This window comes from Pelodiscus sinensis, chromosome 12 (assembly GCF_049634645.1).
Source record: "Pelodiscus sinensis isolate JC-2024 chromosome 12, ASM4963464v1, whole genome shotgun sequence".
In the NCBI taxonomy this organism is placed as follows: domain Eukaryota; kingdom Metazoa; phylum Chordata; order Testudines; family Trionychidae; genus Pelodiscus; species Pelodiscus sinensis.
In genome coordinates, this window is record NC_134722.1 from 13940357 (window position 1) to 13966475 (window position 26119).

The window sequence follows — 26119 nt, forward strand, 5'->3', positions numbered from 1 at the left end:
CCACTCTATCCTGCCTGGAGGACCTCTTTTCTGCTCCTCCCGCTGGTTTGGGGTGTGGCAAGGCTTCTGGCCTCTTGTAGGGGGCATTGGAGATTAGTCCACCCCATCACAATGAGATAAAGGCAACACATAGAAACCTGTTGGAGAATATTTTAACTTGCCCGAGCAATCATTAATGGATCTCAAAGTCACCGTGTTGTATCAGGACAATTCCACCAGCCAAATACACAGGGAAGCCTTGGAACTTAACTTTATTTACAGGTTTGGGACCCATCACAGAGATATGAACAAAGACATTACCTGTCTAGCGCACTACATTCCACATCCTAATGACTTAAAAAACAAACAATGTGTACTTAAGAACAATTTGCACCTTCTCTATCAGTTTCATGTGGCATGAACACTCTGAGTATTTCTTTCCCACTTTTTCCTTCCCCTCCCCCCAACCCCTATTTATTTTGGAACTGGACCTTTATTAGCTGAAGAAGTGGGTTGTGCTCATGAAAGCTCACAATACTGTCTACATGTTTTGTTAGTCTTTAAGGTGCTGCTAGACTAATTGTTGTTTTTAAATTTTTTCCAGTTACATACTAACACACCTAGCCCTCTGAAGCTTTTGATACATAGACAGTATTCATGATGTCAGATAGTTATGATGCATCGTGGAACGAGGTGTACAGATAGTTCGGAAAGGCTTGCTAGTTCGAACTATCTAGCCCGTGCCGCGTGTAGCCGCGCGGCACGGGGTTCGAACAAGCTGGCATTTAAAAATGGCGCCGGCTGGCTTATGCAAATAAAGCCCGGGAAATTCAAATCCCGGGCTTCATTTGCACATTCGGTATGCATACATTACCCCGCTAGTTCGAACTAGTGGGGTAGTGTAGACATACCCTTAGGCACTGCTCAAAATCCTACCCTAAAGCACAGATTCCTTTATAACATTCAGTCATCTCAGGGTTAATGAGAATTCAGAGGATTCATGAGTCCAAAACCACTGATCTGAGTTATTCTAATGTAATGAAGTCCTGTAATGAATCATCTACTGCATAAAAATCTGTACTATTTTGGTTTTGAAAATCAAATATTTATTTTTAATATACATATATCAATGTTATTTTTACATCTCTCCCACTACCTCCCCAAGATAGCTACTCTTTAAAATCACCAAGGTAAAATCTCTTCTCTTGTCTTTGTTTGGACAACTCACCAAACACTAGTACTTCTTTGCTGCAATTATAAAACTAACTTTTATAAAACTTCTTGGATCTAACCTTCAAGCCTCTCACATTTTATTAAAATGAACATCTACAATAAAATGTGTGGATAATCACAATGACACTGACTTTTATAAATCCTGAACTTTTATAGAATATATATAAATCATCCCAAAGTGATATTGTAAGGAAAACATATCTCCAAGTTAAAATTAAACTATTATGCTCTTATAAATGCATATGTCATCCAACTAAAACAAAAAAGGGCCAATTTTACCACCCCAGGTAGGAATACTTACCATTAATAAAACATTTAAGAGTAATTTCTCCCAAAATATAGATGGACTATGAATCAGCAAATCATGCAAATGCTGCTGTTGTAAATTGGGGTACAGAAGGATAATTTGGCCCACTATATATTAGGGCAGATTAATATTTTACTCAGACAATTACATTTATATAGAATGCTGCATGTTTTCTCCTCCAAAAATGTAGAACCTTACAAACAAGAATATTCTGTGGACCAATATCTTCTCTAATAGCTATTCCCCTCTATACAGTATAACCACAATGAAAATAATATTTGGTATTAGAAAAGTTTGTTTCCCAAGTTACATATATTCACTGTAAAGATTTCAACAAAGACCCCGATCCATAAAGGACTGCAGTGCCTAAAGCCCAGATTTAGGTTGATCCACAACATTCTTGCTCATTTGGATTACAAAGTCATTCACTTTCACTTTCTCTGACCCACTGTATATTGTGTACATAATAAAATGGCAACAGGACTAAAAGAATCATATCAGCATATCCCATAATCCAGTGACTAGGAAACTCACTTCAGAAATGGGAAACCCCAGCTCAATTCCCTTCTCTTCATCAGGCAGAGGGGGGAATTGAACTGAGGGCTCCCACATCCCACATGAGGTCCCTAACTCTGGGCTAAAAGGTAGCCAGGTGGATAAAATGGCCTCCCAAAGCTTTTGTATGTCACTTACTCTACAATAGAGACTTTGACTGTGACACCACAAGACACCTGATTCCACAAGAAGGGCCCTGGGTATGTGGCTTAAGCGAGGATAGCATGTAACTCCTGCCAGCCTGTAATTAGTCACCTATCTCCCTAAGAGGAGAGACGCTTAAGAAATTACCTCTTTGGCATCTGCTATTGGCTAGCTTACATGTTGCCTTGTCTAGCATGCCAGGTTTTATAGAGCCCATTATTTTTGCTTGTCTCTCCCAAGTCATGGTATATGGTGCCTAGGTGCCAATCTCAGGGTTTGTGGATTTTGGTGATTTTCAAGGCACCTAGAAGTTAGGCATTGCAGCATAAGTCTCTTTAGAGGTCCAGGCCAGCAGAGGGCAATAACCAGCCTGTGAATGCTACTGCTTTATTTGCCTGTGCCTCCGTGAGTATGGCTGCTTGAAACTCCTGTTGGCAGCGGATTGCCGCTTATAGCCAATGGGAGCTCCAGGAAGTGCTGTTCCAATCCACACCACTTCTCATAGCTCCAATTCATCAGAAATATTAATCTGCAGCCAATGGGAGTTTCAAGAGGCTGTACCTGCAGAGGCGCAGGTAAATAAAGAGGAGGTGGCCCACTAAGAGCTAACCGTCGCAAACTGCCTCCGGCTTCCTGCCCACCCCTGGTCCGACAAACTCTTGAAACTCCTGTTTCAAACTACAGTTTTTAAAAAATGATAAAGATACATAAAAATAAATGATGATAGAATGTAAAAAGGAAAAAAAACATGTATATCAATATATATAATCTATATCTATAATGTTTTTAAAAATTAGTTTGAAACAAGAATTTCAAGAATTTAAGTTTATATGTGAAAACACATACAGTAGTTATTTGCCCTTCTGACAATGGTTTATCTAGTTAAAACACTATCCAAATATTACTACCAGATGCAATAAATAATAGTTTCACCTTAAAACTGTAATTTAATGAAGGCGGGTTTTCTGAAAAATGAGGATACATGTGAATATTTAGTTATCCGTACAAGAACATTCCTGAATTCCTTTGACTGTAGGTTTTCACCAATTTGCCTGTTGCAGTGGTAAGTAGATGTCTCAAACACTTGTTCCTAACTCAAGTTGGTACAGATCATACTAGATTAACTTTCAAAACAAACACTTTTTGAGTAGTAAAATGGAAAAAGGATAAAAGGAGGGTAAAAGAGGGAGAGAAACTCCACATTTTCTAAACTGAACATGTTTTCTGAAAATTTCTGTGAAAAAATAATTAGACAAAAATGCTTTTTCTTAAAAAACTGTAGAACAAAAATTATATGAGGCAAATAATTTTCACAATTTTATTTTCCATTATTTGACCAGTTCTAGTTGGAACCATGACAACAAAATTTACACCCGAAGGAATCAGTTATGATCTTTATAGTGATGTTTTGACCATTACACCTGCTTATTCTCTTAGAGCAGCTGGGAATTTAACCCCACGCTTAAACTGCAAATTCTCACAAGTGGGGGACACATCATCTATCAGAAGAGCAGCCAAGCCTTGTGCTACTTCACTCAGGATTTATTTCCCAGTCTAACAGCCTCACTCTCATCTCATCTCCCCTCTCCCCACTCCCCCGAGTAGGAAATAGATACATGAGGCTTCAAACGGGTATCTGAGAGGAAGGTGTGGCTTCAGTGGGGCACCATATGGGCCCAAGGATCTGCCCATGTGCATGACATTGCAGAACTGAGGCTTGCACCACTGGAACCAGTGGCAAGTTTGCCAATAAAATAATTTTACCAATAGGTTCTAGTTGGACCATGACCTCAGAGGACAAAGATGAGGCCACTTAATTTTTCCTCCTATTAAGGACTTGATCCTGCAGCCCAGTTTCACATTGGCATGCCCATTGGAATCACTCAGACTACTTCATGGAGCAAGGACCCAGGGGTGAGGAACCTAAGGCCCAGGGGCCGGATGCAGCCCCAGCTTGCCTAAATCTGACTCCCGAAGCTCAGGGCTCCCCTCCCAGTCTAGTCAGTGCTCTCACTCCCATTCAGATCCCACATCCCAAGGCCTGCTTCCCAACAATCCAAGTCTACACACTGAACCCCTCATTTTTGGCCCCACCTCAGAACATGGGGAGGCCCACAAAATCTACTAGCCTGAGTCTTTCTAGGCCTTAGTGTATGAGGGGAAAGTGAGGAGCATCTTTCTCCTTCTCAGTTGAGGGCCACATCAGTGAGGGGTTTTTTTTCTTTTAGCTTCTCACTTTTGTGGGCCCTTGACTGATTTTTTTGTGGGTCAGCAGCCTCTAACCCCAAAAAGGTTCCCCACCCCTTAATAGAATCAGCAAAAGGAACATCAGTTCTCCAATGGGGGAAAAAGTGACTTCAGATCCTGAAAAAGTTGAGCAGGCCTGTTTAAGTTTTAGATAACTGTGTAGATTTTGAGTTCCTGGATTTTTTTACAGTCAGAATTAGGCAGAGTTACCCCCCCATGTTGTTTGTCGTATAAATCGGAACAGACCACCACAGTGCTGCAGTATGTTCACTCCAACTGTTTATTCAAAAACTGTGGTAGATAAACCATTCTGCTTAAAATCCTCTGACACTTGCTTTGAGTGTCGAATTTTGGCAGACAGTGCTTCAAAGAGATCATTCTGATCCACAGCTGTAGCAACCCTATAAATGAATTCTTCCAATGATTCCAAGCCTCTCAGTCCAAGATTAACTCCACAGCCTGCAAGAAAGTGGATAAAATAAAAAGGCATTTAGAAATGGTGGTTAATGTCACAATGAAATAGATGACAACTAGCACATGGAGTAGAGTTGTTGATCTCCTTTGCTTTAAGCAATCAATATCCAGTGTCTGGTAGGTTTTACTGCTAGAAATACTGATTTACATTTGGTTATACATAATGGCTACATCTAGACAGGCAAGACTTAGTGCAAATACTCTAAACGCAAGAGTTTTTGCGTTAGAGTATTTGAGTAAGAGAGCATCTATACTGGCATGTGCCTTTGCGTAAAAGATTTGCTTTTGCGCAAAAGCATCCGTGCCAGTGTAAACGCTCTCTTGCACAAGAAAGCTCCGATGGCCATTTTAGCCACTGGGCTTTCTTGCGCAAGAAATTGATGTTACTTGTCTACACTGGCCTCTTGCACAAGAACACTTGCGCAAGAGGACTTATCCCTGAGCGGGAGCATCAGAGTATTTGCACAAGAAGCACTGATTTCATACAGTAGAACGTCAGTGTTCTTGTGCAAATACTCATGGCCAGTGTAGACAGGCAGCAAGATTTTGCGCAAAAGCAGCCTCTTTTGTGCTAAATCTTGCCAATGTAGACACAGCCAATCTGTTGGTAACCCTGATCCAGCAAAGCAGTCAAATATCTTCACTTTAAGCAGGTGTTTTACTGGATTGGAGCCTGTATTGTCTGTCAGAGATTTGGGGATGGAGTGTCTGGATATATTGCACATGTTGCAGATGCTGATATGTTGCAGAAAGCAACCCAATGATATGGCAAAGAGTTTGTTTGCCCCTTGGATAGAAGATGTGTTAATTTGTCAGAATTCCCAGCTGCTCTCATATGATCAACTATCAGCAGCAGTGAGGCAAAATCTATAAAGATTGCAGCTGTTTCTTCCAGATACAAATCTTGCCTCCCTGATTCATGCCCCAAGATTAGACTACACACGGCATTGTACATGGGGATATATTTTAAAGCAACTGAGAAACAAAAAGTGAAAATGAAACATCCATAGGATTCTGAATGGTTGGAATCATAGTCAAATAGAAAACAAATAGAAGAAAAGCATGGATAATTTCTTATATGAGTCACTCCGGCTCTAGTCAACACAGATGGGTTTGTTCTAGTTCTATGGCGCCATAGGGCATGTCTAAACTTGGAAATTACTTTGAAATAGTTATTTCAGGAGTTATTATTTCAAAATAAGTTATTTCAAAATAGAATGTTCACACAACGGGGAAGAATCAAAATTAGTCTGAGGCAGGCTCTCTTAATGTGGACACGTTACCTTGACTTGGGGAGTAATCACTTTGAATAATTTCGAAATAACAGCAGTGGAACATCCACACTACCGCTATTTCAAAATAAGCGTTATTCCTCATGGAAAGCAGGAGTTGTTATTTCGAAGTAACCAGGCCCTTATTTTGAAATAACTGGCCTGGTTGTGTAGATGCTCCACTTGTTATTTTGAAATAAGGGGAATTATTTCAAAACTAGCCAATTAGCCCGTCATAAGACAGGATTTTCAGGTCTCTCCTCCATGTCAGTCTTCTCTCCTGAGCCTCCGATCTCTTGCTCCGTCTCGCTCTGTCTCTCTCTCTTCCTCTCTCTCCTCCTCCTCCTGCTTCCCTCCCCCCCCCCAGCTCTCCTCTGCCTCCTGCCTCTCTCTCTGTCTCTCTCTTTCTCTTCTCCTCCCCCTCCTGCCTCTCACTCGGGGGACCGTGCAGCCCAAATGGCCGTTTGGGCTCTGCGCTCTCCGTGCTCCATGGGGACTGCGGCACCCAAATGGCTGCTTGCGCCACTTGCTCCCCCGTAGCGGCCCAGCTGAGTGGTGCACAAGTCAGCCGAGCACCACAGTGGGAGGCGAAGGACGTGACTCAGGCAACAGCGCCACCCAGAGGGAACAGCCAGGGAGGCAACAGCACCGCCCAGAGGGAACAGCCAGGGAGGCAACAGCGCCACTCAGAGGGAACAGCCAGGGAGGCAACAGCGCTGCCCAGAGGGAACAGCCAGGGAGGCAACAGCGCCGCCCAGAGGGAACAGCCAGCATTTCAGCATTACAGAGTCACAGACATTGGGCTACTATATATATGATAACTCCCAAGTGTAGCCCAGGGCTTTATATATATATACAGGGCTCACCGAACTACGGCGAGCCCCACTCGCCAGCCGTGCTGTCTGGCGATCTGCGCATGCACAGATTGCCCAAACCCGGCTCTTCCAGGTTATTTGTCGAGCCCTGTATATATATATTTACAGGGTTTGGGTGATCTACGCAGGCGCAGATCGCCGGACAACGCGGCTGGCGAGCGGGGCTCGCTGTGGTATATAAGCACTTTTTTTGTGACGGTATGCCCCGGGATGGTGAATTGGCACCTATTTTCACATCATAGTTTAATTGAATGTCACTCCCCTCTGGCATACCGGCACCTATTTCCTGAGGCAGCTTGGCTCCCGACGGAAAGCTGCTTGGGTCATGCAATGCAGCTCTTAAAGGGACTGTGACTGCATTTTGCCCCCTTCCCCTTTTCTTTATATGCTCAACAACTTTGAGCCTGGAGTACCAGCACCTTTTTTCTTATAAAAAAAGCAGTTTATACACACACACACACACACACACACACACACACACCTGATGAAGTGGGTTTTACCCACAAAAACTCATGATCCTACATATTTTTGTTAGTCTCTAAGGGTATGTCTACACTACAGCGTTATTTTGAAATAAGCTATTTTGAAATAGTTCATTTGAAATAGCTTATTTCGAAATAACTCATCTACACACAAAATACATTTCAAAATAGCATTTTGCTATTTTAAAATAGCGCGTCCATACTAAGTGGACTCTGAATCTCATTTAAGGCCGGCCGGAACCAGGTCCGGAAGGGCATCAGGTCAAGATTTACTTTGTGTGGCTGCTGCCTGAGGCTATCTGAGGCCTGTGCTTAAAGGGACCCCCTTGGACAGCCGGTTCTCAGCTTTCCCTGCTTGCTTGCCTACCTCGATGAGGGACACCAAAGCATTTTGTCTCTGCATGCTCTGGTTGCCCTCACTCGGGACACTCTGCAACATGGAGCCGGAGCTGCCCCTGGGCACTCTGGTGCTTCTCTTGGATGCGTTGCTGCGCACCTGGCTGCACTTTCTGCAGGCTGCCATCTGGGAGGTCCATCGGGGGGCTGTCAGTATTCAGGAGGCCCTGTGGGAGAGCTTCAGTATCCAAGATCCACCCTGAGGATCACTAACAGTCTCCCTGGTCTGCCCCACTGGGGGCTTGTGGCTCATTCCTCCCTCATGTCCTTCCACTTACCCCTCCCTAACCCCCCTTCCTGATGTCAAATAAAATACACGTATTTTCAGGAACACAAACTCTCTTTATTTAACAAAACTGGGGGTGGGGGGAATGAAACTCCGGTGAGACTCTGGTGAGAGGGGAGGACAGAGGGTGGGAAAGGAAAGGGGGAAACCTGGGAGGAGGGAGCTGAAAGGGGGAAGCAAGGGAAAGAAGGGGGAGGAGAAGCTCAGGGGTGGGGGTGTCTTGCTGGACCAACTTGATTTTCAGGCAAACCTGCTCCTGGGTTCGCATGTAGCCTTTGGTGGCCAGGCTGTCAGCTATCCTGTCATAGATGGCCGCGTTCCTCCATCTAGTGTGGAGATCATGGTTGTTGGGGACATCTCTCCCAAACCTGAATAAGGTCCATGATCTCCACCCTGGACCAGGAAGGCACCTGCCTTCTCCGGGCCCTGGCAGGCTCCAGGGAGCTGGCAGACTGCACCTGGGGAGTGGTGGAGGGCTGGCTCCCAGTGGCTTACTGGTTTATGATCTGGGGTGACTGGGTCAGGGGCAGTGACTGCTGGCTCTGGGCTGGCAGGCTTGGAGCTGGCACAGGCACTGTGGCCAGAGTCTACCCCTCTAAGGACTCCAGGGAGGGGCGGGGGGTAGAGGAGTGTTCTTGGTTGAGGTTGGAGTGGCCACCAGGGCACGCTGGGAAGGCTGGAGGCCCCCTATTTCAAAATAAGTGTCTACACAGCACTTATTTCGAAATAGCTATTTCGAATTTAGCGTTATTCCTCATAGAATGAGGTTTACCAAATTCGAAATAAGTGCTCCTCTATTTCGAATTTATTTCGAAAAAGCAGTTTGGCTGTGTAGATGTTAGGAAAATTATTTCAAAATAAGGGCTGTTATTTCGAAATAACTTTGCTGTGTAGACATACCCTAAAGTACCACAGGACTACTTGTTACTTTTAAGGTATATTCCAAGTGGAAGGCTGTTGAGGAGCAACAGAGATTTCTTCATAGCTTCCTAGATTATAAACCCAGAAGCGATTACTGTGCTCATCCAGATTTACCTTCTGTATACCATGGACCATAACATTTCCCTGAATTAATTCCTGTTTCAACTAGCACACATCTTTTAGACAGACATGCAATCCTGATTTAAAAACTGACAGTGATTGAGAATCCACCCTAACCCTGGGTAAATTGTTCCAAATTACCTTCACTGTTACTGCATGGAAAACAATCTGATAATAATGTGTTTGTTACTTCAGCTAACTGAGATATTGTTTGATTGTTCTAAAACCAGTATAATTCTATCCCTGCCTATCTTCAGAGGAGCAACCAGATTGCTCAATCACTAGCACTGAATAATACTAATAACTATCTCATTTTCTGTACACAGGGTGTTTTTTCTTCTGTTCTGATGTTACGCTTACAAATCTGTCCTGTAAATTCCAGCTCACCAGTGTCAAAATTCAGCACTCTGGCTGCTTCTCCTTCCACAGTGACCACTACATTGTCCCCTTCAATGAAGGCTGCTGTAACCCTCCTGTGAGACAGCATGATCTCAAAGAGTCTTCTACTACATTGGACGTGATGTAGAGTCAATTCATTGACCCTGGGTTCAATATCCATCTTGTAGGCATTGAAGGATTGGTGGAATATGTTCTTCATTATCTAAAACAAACAAACAACCCAACAAAGGGACTTGTCAAAGGTAACCATCTTAATTGCAAACTCCACATTTGCACAGTCAACAAACATGTGTACATACATATTAGGCAATTGTGCATCTACACAGACACACAATATTGGGTGAACGTAGGCTAAACGTGAGAAATAAATGTCTTGTACCAGGCAAGAAAAGGTTAGGAGTGAAAAGTGAGTGGAAGAAAATTAGTGCCACCTCGCTCAATGCAGCAAAGACTTATTCATATACTTAATTTTACACATGAATAGCCCAAATGACTTCAAAAATGTCAAGACCATAGGGAGGAGTTTTCAGGTTGGGGGCCCCTGAGATTCCTAAGAGAAGGGACCGCATCATTTTTACTTCTGTCTAACCTCTGGCCTTTGGGGATTTGATTCTGATTGGGCCTTTGAGCTCTCTTGTAACAAACACGTGTAATACTACTAAAAATGGGACAGGAAGGGTGATTACCAGCCTCTTTACAGAGGAGTGTGGAGTTGAATACTAACTACAAAAATGGAAACAAATGAAGCTTTCACTGTGAAGGCTTTAAAACTGAGGTTAAATCATTAATTAATTACAGAAGACAAATCAAGGAGATGGAGCATAACTAAAAAGAAGATAAAAAAACATTAATATTGTTTTTTAATATTAACCACAAGTACTCTTTCTTCATCAAATCAGCCACCACTAGCATCAATCCTTGCTTCTGATTAATGCCATCTTTAGTTTCTTTATACTGATAACAATACAAACAACCCTCATGTATGATATTGCTCTTTTAAGTCTAAGATCTGAGGGTACGTCTACACTACATGCCTCTGTCGGCAGAGGCATGTAGATTTGTTTGTTCAGCAAAGGTAAATGAAGCCGCGATTTAAATGATTGCGGCTTCATTTACATTTACATGGCTGCCGCGCTGAGCCGACAAGCAGCTGATCAGCTGTTTGTCGGCTCGCCGCTAGTCTGGACGTTCCCCCTGTCGACATCAAAGCCCTTTGTCGGCAGCCCCGGTAAACCTCATTCCACGAGGAATAATGGGGCTGCTGACAAAGGGCTTTGATGTCGACAGGGGGAACGTCCAGACTAGCGGTGAGCCGACAAACAGCTGATCAGCTGTTTGTCGGCTCAGCGCGGCAGCCATGTAAATGTAAATGAAGCCGCGATCACTTAAATCGCGGCTTCATTTGCCTTTGCTGATCTGTCTAATCTACATGCCTCTGCCGACAGAGGCATGTAGTCTAGACACAGCCTGAATGTGTCTCTTAAAAGAAAGCAGAATGTGCGTTCAAAGAATGTTGAGTCAAAAATTTGATCTGGTCTTACTTGGTTGCTTAAACTGTCTGCTATGTAAGGAAAAAGATATCAGAAGAAACTTTACTTTTTGCAGCTATCGTATGCAAAGTCCACATTCCCATAGATTGCACGCAATGTACCGTTATTACTATAATGAGGAGGGAATTTAGGAAATTTCATGATATGGAATAATATCACTATAATTCCCCTCCCTCTCCAAAAAAACCCCCTGGATTATGTTCAGTAATGAGTACAAGCTTGACTGAAAATAATAAATTCACTTGTAAGAGGCTTCATGCCCTCCAATTCTCCCCACCTCCTGTCACCAACACACACACAGAGATGATCATCAGCTGGCTTTTCTAAACAAGCAAATTTCTCAGCACAAAAATTGTGACTCAGGAAAAAATGAATAGCAAGAAAATAGGCTATCATTATATGAGCAACATGAAGTCATGACTAGAACACAAAAGCAGGAAAGCTAAATTATGGTTATTGTTGACGACAGAGAGGAAAAAAGGAATGCTAACACCAGAAGATAGCATTATAATTCTCAACACTTAGCACTTTCTGTCAATACCTTGGTCTGATTCCTTACCAGTAATGCCAACAATAGTTTTGTCATGATTTTCAGTGGGAGCAGGGTAAAAACCCAACCCTATAAACCAGTGGAGAGCAACTTGTGGCTTATGGGCTGCAGGTGGCCCATAGGTGTTCCACCCATGGCCCAGTCACCTCCTGTCTACCTCTTTCCCTCATGCCCCTCTCAGGCACTGGGGCACTGGAGTCCTGCACCCCACTCCTCCCACTCCCTTCCAGAGCGTGAACACCATGAAGTTGGCGCCTATGCCTGGGAGGCAGGGTAGGCTTCACAGACTGAACGCCAGCCTATGCACAGTAGATCACAGCTATTTTTAGCACCGTGAGATGAACCTGGGTCTGTTGGCTCAGAAACTCACTGTTATGGGGATTATTTTGGTTTATTTTTTGTAGTGTACGTGTGCCAAAGATGAGATGTCCACTTCACTGTAGCATGTGTAGATAAATGCTGAATTTTTTTTTTCCATAGTAAGGGTCATTTATACCCAAGCTCCTTAAACCACAACTGTGCATTTGTGACAGAGTCTATGGCTCACTCACTGCTCTGTGCACTTGGCAAGTGTCCACATATGGGACAAACTGAGGAAATAATTGTTTAAGTGTTGGATGATTGATTAAACAATTAATAAGGTGATTCAAGCAGTACCAGGCAGGTGATCTCAGGCAGATGAGAGTCCCTCCCTCTCCTCTGTGTCTAAGGCTAGTTCTCCACTGGGAAGCTTTGGTGACCAACGTGCTGTCAACCTGCAAAAGTCGTCAAAAATGAACACTAGTCACACCTGTTTTTCTGCCTTCCATTGTCGACATTTCACGGCTACCTTGCTAGCACCCTGTCAACAGGTAAGAGCAAACCAATGGGGCAAGCATCCCACAATGCAGTGTTATGGGAAGGCAGAGATGATCCTTGCATTTTTGGGAATTCCCTTGTAGCTCTGTGATCTCTCCATGCTGAGGAATGTGAAAGCAGCAAAGCAGTCTCTACAGGCCTCCCTTCAGCAGCCATCTTCCTGCCGCTGTGTTCCGAGCAGGGCAGAATGGGAGCACTCTGATGACTAGTTCTTTGTTTATTCCCCAAACAGAGCAGTTCACTCAGCTGTCAGACACTTTCCAAAGCTTTGAAAGGAAGTAGCACATGCCTGCAGACTCATGAGCTTACACAGACCTCATGTTACTTTCCAGGACACAACAATCCACTCATATCCTTAAAAAAGGTGATTTTATGAACAAAACAAAAAGATACCCTCCAAGCAGAGGAAGATGTCTCCCTGCACCTAAACATAGGCGCCCATCTCTGCCCATGTCTATACTACAGAGTTTTTGCGGAAAAACAGCCATTTTTCCACAAAAATTTGTGGAGTGTCCACACCTCAAGCGCGTTTTTGCACAAGTAAATCACAAGATCAGAGGGGAATGCCTTTTTGCTCAAGAGCTCTTGCACAAAAAGATGTGTGGGAGCGGGGAGGAGGGGGTTTTCGTGCAAGAAGAGGAAAGAGGAAAAAGCACAGGTCCCCTGGTGGCCATTCTGTCCATAGCAAACACTGCATACTTGCAAGAGAGCATCCAGATATTCTGGATGCTCTCTTTCACAATGCCTATTGCTTTTTTGATGAGCTTTTGCAGGGTAGACGTTCTCTTGCACAAGAAGTTTTTGCGGAAGATCTCTTTCAACAAAAGCTTCTTGTGCAAAAAGCCTGCAGTCTAGACATAGCCTGAGAGAGGGGGCAGAGCTTAGCACCAAAACCTTACAATGGCATCTTCCATTGGCTATCAGAGGTAGGGGGCAGCATAGCTGTTCTGAATTTCTCCCCATTCATTCTATAATGTGAGGAACTTGACCCAGGCTATGTGAATCCCTATGATTTCCTGGGCACAGTCACACTCGCAGTAACCATGCCCAAGTTTCTCTGTGAATCTAGCTCCATGCCTTCATGCATATAAAACCGATTTAAAAATTAAGCAACAACCCAAAAGCTAATTATGTACAAACGAGTAGAAAAATACTAATTAGTAGCAGATACCAGTTATAGTGGGCATGGATTTGTATTTATCTGTATGTGTATATCATGTTTGCTTTAAACATACCTACCAATAAGAAAACAACTGCATTTTAATAAAGTACAATGAATTGTCTGCATTTACCTAATAGCTTAAGCAAAGGGCATAAAGTAATTCTATTAGGAGCCAATTTATTTCATTAACTTATTTTCCCTAAGCACAGTAGTACTTCATGTAGTGTACTAAGTTCCGTCAGCTACTATTGACTGCAACAGGAGCACTGGAAACTCTTCCTGGAGTGGAGTCGGAATTTCTCGCCCTTTCTTTTGTTTTTCTTTTGTTTTTATGATGAGCCAACCATTCTTTCCAGATTTCAACAGTCCTGCAGGTAGCGCAGAGTAGGAATGAAAACTGGAATTCAGATTAGGTTAGTTTAATTGTTTCCATTCCAAAGTGAAACACTGGATCAAAGAGAAAACTAAACAGCTGGACTCAAAAATGCCTTATTTAAGACTCGTTCATAACTTCTTAAATTTGACATCCAGAATAAATAATTACTCAACTGCCTGGTTAATGTCCTTCTTCATGCCTCAATGCAGCATGCTAAATAAACATGCATATCTTCACCTGCAGTAATGGAGATTTTTTTTCTGTCCTTTCCAGCAGAGAAAGAACAGAAGTTACTGGATAAATGCAGACAAGACTTTGGTCCTTTCAAGGCTCACTTGAGATTGAGGATGTTCATCACAAGTTTATTGCTACTGTAACATGTTTTAATTGTGAAACTACTCTGAAGACTTCCTCCCTACAATAAATTCCATTGGCCAACCCCAATTTCCTATTTTAAATAAAGAAACCAAGCTCGTTTTCAGGAGGGAGGAGCAGAACAGGTGGAATGTTATTGCTCTAGGGCTGTAAGTTTTCTAATGAGATTGGCAATACTTTTCTTTGTCTGTTTAACTTTTCCAGAAGCATTGTTTATTGAAGGTGTTGGCTCAAATCTTGATCCTTGGTAGGGTCACTTTGCACAGCTCATACAGAGCAAAGCAGCGAGAAAACAAGATGTGGACAGGGCTGGTAGGCATTGCCCCTTGCCCAATACTGCTTGTGGGTTTGTTGCTGCCAGTGTTACAAAGAACAATTTGATCACCTGCCACCTGAAAATGTCTTAAACTTGGGCATCCAAAAAGTCAGGAACCCGTAATCACTAGTCCCACTTGAAAATTAGGCCTGTATATAAAGCCTGTGTGTTCAGGCTCCCAGCTCCTGATTCAGCTATCAATCAGGGGTGTTGCCTCATTACCCTATCCTTTCCAGTGAGAAACTAACAGCTTTAGTCAGGAATGTACTGTTTCCCTTGCAGTTTTTATAGAGCCTGTTCACATACCTGATTATTTGCATACAGAGATTGATGCTGTTTGCTGGCCTGCTGATCACCAGTTCCTTGGATAATTTAATTTCCAGATGACTCTCTAGTGCCAGAATGCTAAAATTATTCAGACTGCACTTGGAGAAACTGTGTCATCTTGGAGGGAAGAGGAAAAGGTGGTAATGCAGTGGGTAACATTGCCTGTATTGGGTTTCAGAGAGCTTTTGTCAGATGCATGAAGTGAAAGATCAGCTGGCAAGGAGAGAGATGGAAGTGCTATAGCAGCGTTTATTTAATCAGGGTGGCCCATTACCAACAATGATAAAAAGGTGAGAATACTTAAAGGGGGAAAAGTATTTATTAAAATGAGCGAGCCATTCTCAGTCTCTATCCAGGCCCATGCTGAGGGTATCAAATGTGCATATGAATTCCAACTCAGCAGTTTTTCATTGCAGTCTAAATAACATCCAGTGCCACTTTATGGACGAACACATTTATTTCGGTATTAGGACATAAGCTACAACTCACTTCCAAAGATGCAGAAGAGAAAAGAAAGTCTGAAAGAAAGATACAGAGATGGGAGCATGATGTCAGTGCTAATTAAATCAGAGTGGATGTAGCTGATCTCCAATAGTGGTGAGAAGTCGAGAGTACAGCCAGTCTCCGACTTACGACCACTTCCACTTACGACCAAAGCGGTCATAAATTCGGTCCCTGAGTTACGAACGCGATCCATGCTTACGAATAGCATGGTCGCTATGTAACTCAATGGGATCTGAGTTACGAACACTTCGAGTTACGGCCAACACTTTGGTCCATAACTCGTTCGTAACTCGGGGACCAGCTGTATTTGAAATTACCTATTATAATGTGAGAATCACTCCATGTGCTTGTTTAGACATTGGTTCAGGGTGTCAATTTTGTTTTTGAAGGGGTATTTCGGCTTAAGAATGGCAATTTTCATGTCCGAACTGAAGCAATGTGATCACATGGCTTAATATTAGCATGGCATGGAGTAATACCCACCCTTATGTGCCATACCATCCAATATGCAAGCCTAACAGGCCTCATTGTTTCCTTCTCCTAATCTCATTTTTGTTTTCTTCCATGTGACCTACTATGCCTGGAAATCCTTTCCTGGCCTGTTCTGACATGCATCCAGATTCACCTCCTTAAACCACATTTCTTTGATGAAGTCTATAAACCCTCATCCTCTTCATAAAGTAGTGTTACTGAAAAAGAAAGGCAACTGACCAAGGATAATTACTCTATACCATGGTAAATAAGCCAAAATGGTCAGATATCCTGGAAAGACTAGAGAGTACAGGTTGAATCTCCCTGGTCCAGCTTCCTCGACAATTTGCCGGACAACGGGAGGTCCCCCGACACCAGCCCGTCAGACCGCTGTAAACTCTTTTGGCCCAGATGGGCTGTCTGCCAACCAGCCCCAGCTCTGCTGCTGAACAGCATCCTGCCCCAATCGGTCTCTTGCGATCCCAGCCCCACTTCTGGGCAGCACATAGCCCTGGCTACGCTGATTCTGCAGGGTTGCCATGGCCCTGGCCAGCTTCCCCTCCTGAGCAGCTGTGCCTGCAGCCCCGGCCTCACTGACAGATGGCAGGCAGCCCCAATCACACTGCAGCCACAGCCATCCGAGCTGCTGTGGTCCCGCCGACACCCAGGCAGGCTTCCCCTCAAGGGCTGCTATGCCAGGTGTCAGACTGCCCGGATCACACTCTGCACAGGCTGCTGCAGCCCTGCTACTAGCAGACTCGCAAGGCTGCTCCAGGCTCCCAGCTGCTGGCCCTCCTGCTCTGGGACTCTCTCATTGAGGAACAACCATGGTCATGCCAGATCACAGATGTTACTAGACCAGAGAGTCCCAGATTTGAGAGGTGCAACCTGGACTTGTATTCCTTAATATTACATGTTTCAGGACATAGATGAACACCGTTCTATGTACCGCTCTGATCAATATGTATCAAAACAAAATTAGACACACACATAATTTCTATGGCTAAAATTACCTCTGATGTCCTATATATATAATTTATGGTTAATAAATAGTTCAATCATCAACACTTGTATTTTAATAATTGTCATAGAAAAGCAATTACCTTAGAAAATGAAGGTATCAAACCAAACAATTTATGTTACAACAATAGGCTAACGTGTCACAGTATTCAGCCCATACATCCAATGTATCTGGATAAGCTGTAAGGCTAAATGCCAGATTTGTTTTGTTTTTAAGATCATACCAAGCCACTCTAAATGAATAAGTGATAGAAACCAATGGCTGACTTTTTGTAATAGATGCTTGCATCACTCACATAGAATACAGTGATTTTATTTTTAAAAATTCTGGAGTTCAGTAAACAAAGAATGATAAGAGATTACTTAGAAGATGGTAAGTCTACAGAATTGCTTTTTCCTGTTAACCTTTAACAATGATTCCATCCTGTACATGATATTCATTTTGTTCAGATAAAACATATTATTCAGTTACAAAAGATAACTAGCTTAGAACTTGTTCTAATCTCTTCCTGGTTGCAAAAATCTTATCTTCTTCGCAACTGTATCTGTGTAACCTTTTGCAAAACAAAGTTGTTTGCTTTTGAGAATAATCTCCAGCATTCTTCTCTGAAAAGGCTCATTCTATCCTAAGATCCACTCAGCACAACAGACCATTGCCACTTAAGTGGTAACTAAGTAACTACATGCTCATTTCCTTGATCTGGCAGGTTAGTAACCTAGCACAAGGTTATTTATGAAGATGACTCACCTGCATGGCTACTAAAACACTGATGATATGCAGAAGAAAAGGTATTATTCAGCTATAGAAAAAAATGTCAAAAGGAAAGCACAATATTTCTGCAAAATAAAAATAAACCCCTGTTCTGTGCATTTGAAATTGTCATTGTGAATGGGGAAAGAGAGGAGGAAAAATCATTGCCAAACTATAGTGAAGACAACTACTTCTAATGTATTTATTATACAAGGTGGTGTTGTTTGTTGTCACTCATTCTGCTGTGATAAGTCATGCAGTAACAGGGCTTATAAAACCTAGGGCAGCAGAAACAGGAAAAAATACAGAACACTGTCATTGTTCATGGCAGAAACCAAAACTGCAAGGAAGGCATTTCAAATTGCAGTATGTATTTACAGTACTCATTCTACTCCTCCTTTCACCCACCTGCTGTATCTTTCCATTCTCCAGTAACAGATGCTGAAATTACCAGAGCCTGCAACCCAGTAGGGTTAGGTATGCCTACTCAAAGTAGTGAGACTCTGAGGGTATGTCTAGAGTACAAGGCTCTGTTGATGGAGCCATGTAGAGGAGTTTACTAGACATAGGAAAACGAAGCGGCAAAATGGCCGCCGCGCTGTGCCGATCAGCTGTTTGGCAGCACAGCGCGGTAGTCTGAACGCTCCGCGGTCGACAAGGAAAACCCTTGTCAACCGCTCCATTATGCCTCATGAAATGAGGTTTACCAGAGCGGTCGACATGGGAAACCCTTGTCGACCACAAAGCGTCCAGACTATCGTGCTGTACCGCCAAACAGCGCGGTGGCCATTTTGATGTAAATGAAGCGGCAATTATTTATAGGGCTCACCAAGCGGTGGCGAGCCCTGCTCACCAGCCGCAAGGAAGCACACGCTGAGTATGCGCTGACCATGCTGCACAGCCCCTCCGGCTTAAAATCTACTTGCTCGGGCGAGTAGATTGAATCATTTGTCGAGCCCTGTTTATTTAAATCGCCACTTCATTTTCCTGTGTCTAGTAAACTCATCTACATGACTCCATCGATAGAGCCATGTAGTCTAGACATACCCTAAAACTCCAAGGCCAGAAGGGACCATCACAATCATCTAGTCAGACCTCTTCCACACTGCAAGCCACAGTACCTCACTCACCCACACCAGGGCTACGTCTAGACTGGCCCCTTCTCCGGAAGAGGCATGCAAAGCAGGCAAGTCAGAATAGGGAAATCCGTGGGGGATTTAAATATCCCCCACGGGATTTAAATAAACATGGCCGCCGCTTTTTTTCCGGCTTGGGGAAAAGCCGGAAAAGAGCGTCTAGACTGGCGCAATCCTCTGGAATAAAGCCCTTTTCCATAGGATCTCTTGCAAGTAGGAATAAGAGAGCCTCCGGAAAAGGGCTTTATTCCGGAGGATCATGCCAGTCTAGACGCTCTTTTCCCGCTTTTCCCCAAGCTGGAAAAGAAGCGGCGGCCATGTTTATTTAAATCCCGCGGGGGATATTTAAATATCCCCCGCGGATTTCCCTATTCTGACTTGCCTGCTTTGCATGCCTCTTCCGGAGAAGGGGCCAGTCTAGACGTAGCCCAGTATTACACCCATAACTTCTTACTGAGTTATTAAAGTCCTCAAATCATGACTTACAGCTGTCAAATTACTGAGAATTCATGACTGACACTGCTTTAAATCTTCAAGGGTATGTCTACACTGCACCATTATTTCGTGATAACTAGCATTATTGTGAAATAACAATGTGAGCATCCACACAGCCATTCCATTATTTCAAAATAATGTTTTCAGAATAATAATGTTATTCCAAAATAAGGTGTGTGTAGATGCTCCACTGCTGCTATTTTGAAATATCCCCTCACCAAGACTATTCTAAGTTATTCCTCCTCCGTGCTTCCCGGTGCGCTAAATCAATATAGCCTGTCTACATTAGGGAAGCCTGCCTCAGCCTAATTTTAAGGCTTCCCTGCAGTGTATATGTGCTGTTTCAAAATAAGCTATTTTGGAATAACTATCGCAGAATAGCTTATTTCAAAATAAGTGTGCAGTGTAGACATACCCCAAGTGAACTGTGACCCAATGCCATGGAGGAAGGCGAACAAAATTTAAAAAAAACCCCAAACCCCAATAAGAACAACAAAAAAACAAGCTGGAATCTCTGCCAATCCATTTGTAAACTGTTCTTCCAAAAGTGAGATGAGAATCAAGCCTTTTGTGTTAAGTAATTTGGGCATGTAATACATTAAATAAAGGATCTTAAGTCCTTTTGTGAAGTGCCCAATGGAGATTCTTTTGGCGGAAAAGCTGACTGTACATTGAGTAGGGCTTTAAAAAAAGCTGAACTAAAACCCCATGCCTCTCTTTTCCTCCATCTCTGACTCTAACCTACTGTTTCATAAGTCATCTGAGTGATGCATGTCATGTCTTTCGACTGCAATTCTATCCTTCTCTGACTAGCAAGACCCTGGGCGCACATGTTATGAACAAACACTCACTTGCATAACAGCTTAGGAACCTCTTTAAATAAAACTTGTTTTAAAGATGCTTTATTAATGAGAGCAGAATGATCAGATGCTTGGGACATCTGACAGTGCTGAGCATTTTAGAAGAGTCTCACAGCATGTAGAAAAGGTGATAAACTAAAAAAAAAAGGGACCAGCTGTTAAAATTAACGTACAGTCATTCATATAATCCTTGAACTTCTGACTGAATGTACACCAATTGCCATTTGTAACCATGTGGTGGCCAAACCATCCTCAGCTGGTGCCCAGATATCATGGGGCTGGGTGTCTTATTAGAACCTAAATAGGCTAGTGAGCGGAGTGGCCCTCCTTCATCTCAGTGGGCCACAAGATTGTTACCAACACGGTCTCCTGGGATAGGGAAGTTTTGCTAACTGTGCTCGTGTACCTAGAATTTGCGGGATGTGCTGCCTGAGCTGTAGCAGAGCTTTGACTGGATGCAGAGGGAGTGCACGGCTCTCACTGTCAATGCGGTGTGCAATCAGCATGCCCCTCACTTCATGTGCCCTTTGTTTACATGCAAGTCACTTCAGTAATATCAGTAGGAAAAAAATTACACAAATGGAAATCAGCAGAATCTGGCAACCCTGTGCACGGGTAATGGTCTAACATAGAATCCTGATGGGCAGGTTACCCACCAATGACCTAGATAGATTAGCTTGCTAGCCAGGGGCAGTGGATATTGTAGTCAGGGGAAGGCAGTGTCTTCCCAAACGGCCTCACCTGGCTCCCTCCCATGCTCCGCTGGAGTCCCCCAGAATCTCTTCCCGAGTCTGCTGTTGGGATGCAGAAGCTGGGACAGACAAGCGGGGGGGGGGGGGGTGCTCCACATGTCCCCATGGCACTGGGGCCACTCTGGCCATGCAGCACTGGGGCTGGCGGCTCAGCTGCGGGGAGGGACCTTGCCAGTCAGGGATGTGGGCAGTGCCATGCCTGCTGGCTGGCTCTCTAGACTTTCAGAACTGGGGCAGGCTGCAGCTGCAAAGCCAGCCAGCTCTGTTGGGTCAGGGGAGGCTGTGGCCATGCCGGCTTTCTGGAGCTGTGGGTCTGTGGGAGGCTGCGACTGCACTGCTTGCTGTCTCTCTGGGGCTGACTGTGGCCATGCTGCCCACTGGTTCTTCGGAGCTCATGGGACAGGGGAAACTGGGGATGCTACCCTGGAGTAGGGAGGGGGCAAGGGTCAGCAGTCATGTTGCAAGGGAGGGAAGTCTGGGCAGGGGCCAGCAATGGCCAGAGTCGGGGGGGAGGAGGCCGCCCACCACTCATGTTCTTAGCCTTTAATCATGCAACAGGAGGTTAATTCGAGGCTCTTATATTGTCAAGAGTTGTGTAAGATATCAACCACGTTCTTGTAAGGTCAGTGGGATTCACCCTTGCAGAACTGGAAACACAGCCCAGAGGCTCAGCCATAACCTTAAATTGCCACTTGAACAAAAAAATATTTAATATCACTAGTCCTAGCACCTATCCCTGACGCATTCCTCCAGATACTTCTCAGTTGTGTATTACCTCTTGTTTATGGTCTTCTAGTCAGTTTTGATTCTGTTTCAAGAACAATTTGAGTTAGTGTCACATAAAGCTTCAAGACACACTCTCCCAAACACGTTAGTAAAATCTAGATCAACACATGTAAAAAGCAGTTGCATTTGCTCAGCCTGCTAAGAGAGTGTTAAGTTGATCCAGTGAGACCACAAGAAGTTATGGAAATGTAAGTTAAAAGTTAAATTGTGTTTAATTTCAGATCTAATACTGGGGCCTGAAAAGCATATTTCAAACTTTTTACTGAATGATGTGTCCACCTAAGACCAGATTTTCAGAGAAACTCAAGATTGTGGGTACGGAGTTTTTGAAACTCTAATTGTGGGTGCTGGCAATTGAAAAATCTAGTCTTAAGTAGAGCTGGACAAACCAGATTTGTTGGCTTGTTTGCAGCTCCAAAAAACCCTGCACCCCCACCAGGGCCGGATTAAGGGGGGCTAGCCGGGCAGCTGCCCAGGGCGCCAACCTATGGGGGGCGCCTGATGGCAGCTGTAAGGTGCACAGCGTGCCGGGGGGTGGGGTAGCGTATGCGCTGTCACCCGGGGCAGCGTATGCGCTGTCACCCGGGGCGGAGCGCCCGCTGCCCGGGGCGCAGGAATGGCTCAAGCTCAAACTGACCCTCACACAATTTCCTTTTGATTTTTCCCATTTTAAACATGTGATTATTTAATAACATTAAGAATATTTTGACAGAAAAAGGCATTTAAAAAGAAAAACTAAACAATTTGGGGGGATTTTTTTATATCTAGAAACATTTGGTGAAGTCAACAAAATATGTTGGTGTCACTTACAGCATTTTTTTTTTACTGAAAATTCCACCTAACTCTAGTAATGATTTTATTGAGAAATCTAGCCCAGGCTGCACAAGGTGTTTGCAGTGATGTTTTAATTTGTTTCACTGACTCTGAACCTTAATTTGTTTTTCAAGAGAGGCTGAAGGGGAAAAGTACACCCAAAAAAGGCTACAGTTTTCCAGCCTTTTAAAATGAAAAATAGATCTTTGAAGAATAATGGTTAACAATGTGCTCTTGTTACTCACATTTCATTTGCTTTTCTTGGCACAGTGTATATATCTACAAGGACCTGCATTCTCTAGTTGAATGGAATCCAGCATTTTAAATCTGTGATTAAGCTCATAAAAACTTCATGTTTATTGGTATGAGTTCTGAAATCCTGTTAATAAAGCCTCAATACATACTTATGTTCCTGCACTAGGCATGGTACTCACACCGAATTCTTCTGCAATACACATCCACTTCATGTTCTAAAGCAGGGGTCAGCAACCCATGGCTCTTATGACTCAGTACGGAACCAAATATGGCTTTTTTGTCATTCCAAAAATATATGCAACTTTTTATATTAAAATGAAAAATGAATAAAAAATGTAAAAATGCATAATTGCTCATGTCAAGATAGTCTTTTTTTTGTCTATTTCACCTTTAACCAGAGGTGAAAGTAAGGTGGTGTGCCCTGGTAAGAACCGGCTGCACTGTGGCGAGAGCTGGGGGGGGGGACTCTGATAATTTGAAGGGGCAGCTGAAGGTACACTGTAGGGGACACATGCACACTCCCAGCCGGGATAATAAGAGGGTCTGGTGGTGACGGATGCCTCTATCTGACTGTGGCGGCTCAGATCCAGTCCCCATCTGACAGCAAAAAAAATTTTTATTAAGCAAAAAAAAATTAAAAAAAAATTAAAATAAAAAATCAGCATGGCCCCTTTAAGACGAGGCTTTTTTGCCAGTGGCCATGTTGTTTTTCTATTCCAGCCACAAGACAAGCCCCTGTGGAACCAGGTAAGCGGAGGTGGGGACAGGGGCTGGGCCTGGTTGATGAGTGAGTTGTAGGGTTGCTTGGTGTCTGGTATTTTTACCTCCTGGCAGGGAAACCCCCCCATAAAATACCAGATATTTTAGGTGTCCTGTATTTTCTGAATTTTTTTTCTGGACAAGAGGCAAAAATGCCAGACCCTCCAGGTCAATACCAGACACCTGGTAACCCTAGCTCCAGGTCCACAAGGCCTTAGTTGGGGCCCAAATCCCATTTTGCCACAGAGCCCTGTTCCTTATCCTGGGGCAGGCCCCATGATCCAGACCCCTTTTAGTCCCTCCTGCTGTGGCATGTAGAAGGGGAGGTCATGATCCGGCTGCAGTGATCCTAGCCTGGCCCCTTATCCAGCCACTGGAGCCCAGGTGCAACAGCCCAGCCCTGGCCAAGTAAGTTAATTCAGCTCCAGGGAGTCCTCACATACTGTATTTCCCACCCGCAGTGCCCTGCCCCGCCTCCTGCACCTCCTACACACCCCGACCTCCTGCCCCGAGCCCCTCACACACCCCAACCCGGACTCCTGCACCCCCACATCCATGAACTGCTCCCCCAGCAGCAGCAGCATATGTCCCATTAAATAAAGTCTGTGAGTACAATATTTCATGTATGCCATTATTAATAATGTCAGTTATCAATAATATTAGTCTATTTCAGTCATGCAAATGAGCATTCTTATACTGGCTCTTTGTTGACCACTTGTTCTGAATTTTGATGTAGTTTGGCTCTTTGGTTTGAAAAGGTTGCTGAGCCCTGGTCTAAAGGCTTAGAAACAATTGGGTATGGCAACGATTAAAAACAAAGCTCATTCCGACTCTCTGAAGGCAGTGAATAATTTGTGCCAGGACTGAGCCCTGGCACTTTTGGGCTTGTTGCACCAATTTTGAAAGTAGAAAAAAAATTGCTTGAGCTCCAGCGTCTCAAAGGCCACGTTGCAGCATGTTCTGCACAAATATGTTGGACTCTGAAAACAAGGGTGACTTTTTGTGAGCTCAGTTTGACAACATTAGTTCCTCTTTGTTAATGGTTTGATTCAGTCCTGACCCTATGCAGCTATGTGGATGAGCCCACACACTTTCGTGTATCCATATAAGACTTTTTTTCATTGTGGCTCTGGGCCCAAGTTGGAGAGCAGGAGTTAAGTACCTGATAAACTCCTCTGAGCAACAAGTTGAGATTGTAATGGAAAAGCCAATATTCCATCTTCCCCAGTGCACTAGCTGGCAGACCTGGCTGACTGCAGCAGAAATACTGGCAGTGCAGTAAGCATATGCTTCAGCCTGGAAAAGAATGAATGTAGTTACCCTCATCACCACCAGAACAAAAGTGGTAGCGGGGGAGGAATTGTGACTCTGCAGTATAACTTCACAGCTGCACTGCCCTGGCAGAGCTACTATGTGCTACTCGTTACTCAGGACTGAACCTAATGGCTCAGTCTTGCCCTTAGCAGGTATGTTCCCATCAGCTGCTGTGGGATTCACATGGCTAAACCTCATTCATGCGAACAGGGGGAGCTATCCAGCGAATTGGAAGTGTAATTTGGACAACTTTTTGGGGCTTTGACATTTGTTGTTTTTTTACAGTGGTGAAATGGCACGGGGCTGAAAAGGTATCTCCAGAGAAGTGACCAGAAGCTTTGCTATGTGAAAGCTTCTCAACACAAACTCACTCAAAAATGGATGTATCCTGACAAACCATTTCAGCTTTGATCAAATGACTTTTCAACAACAAAAACTCCACTGATAAAAGCGTTCTCACAAGCTCTGCTATTAGAAGTTCATTGGGCAGGCTCCATTCTTGGCGGAGCTACAGAAGTATCTGGGGTAAGGGACAACTTTGTGTGATTTACATTCCCCTCACCACCACAGTTCCACGCAGTAATATTTATAGTCCTTCTCTACCATTAGCCATTTCCCATAGAGCCAAAGTAGAACACAATCCACACAGTAGCCCGGGTCCTCACTCCTCCCTCTTCCTTCCTGTGTCTTTTATTCCCCATTACTGATGAACTAATTGGTTTACCAGCCCTCCCAGCCTGTTGAGTTAATTAATTCACATATCCCCACAGTCAGCCTTCTGCTGGGGAGCTGACTGGTGCCTAAATGATCAAAGTAGGGGCTCCAATGCCAGCTTACAGCACATGAACATATCAAAACAAGCTGAATATTTCTGACATGCTAAATCTCTCCCGGCCTCACAGAGAAGCAGCTCTATGGATTCTGAGGCCTAGGGTACACTAGTGCGAGCCGCCACTTCAGCTATGTGAATGATGTAGCTGAAATCAACGTATATAGATAT

The 26119-nt window shown here is 43.8% G+C and overlaps 1 protein-coding gene across 2 annotated transcripts in view; it reads right to left on the bottom strand.

Annotated features, from left to right (window-relative positions):
• Positions 1-243: 243 nt before the first annotated feature.
• The window catches only part of LOC102445422 (uncharacterized), a 43609-nt gene continuing 17733 nt past the window's right edge, over positions 244-26119 (bottom strand). The window contains exons 4-5 of one of the 2 annotated variants that reach the window (XM_006122440.4): positions 9678-9891; positions 244-4924 (exon numbers count right to left, since the gene is read on the bottom strand). In XM_006122440.4, the coding sequence (XP_006122502.1) occupies positions 4746-4924; positions 9678-9891 (393 nt within the window). In that variant the 3' untranslated portion in view covers positions 244-4745. Of the gene's footprint in view, positions 4925-9677; positions 9892-12446; positions 12545-26119 lie in introns of those variants that run through there. The other variant, XM_075940024.1, reaches the window with a different exon arrangement.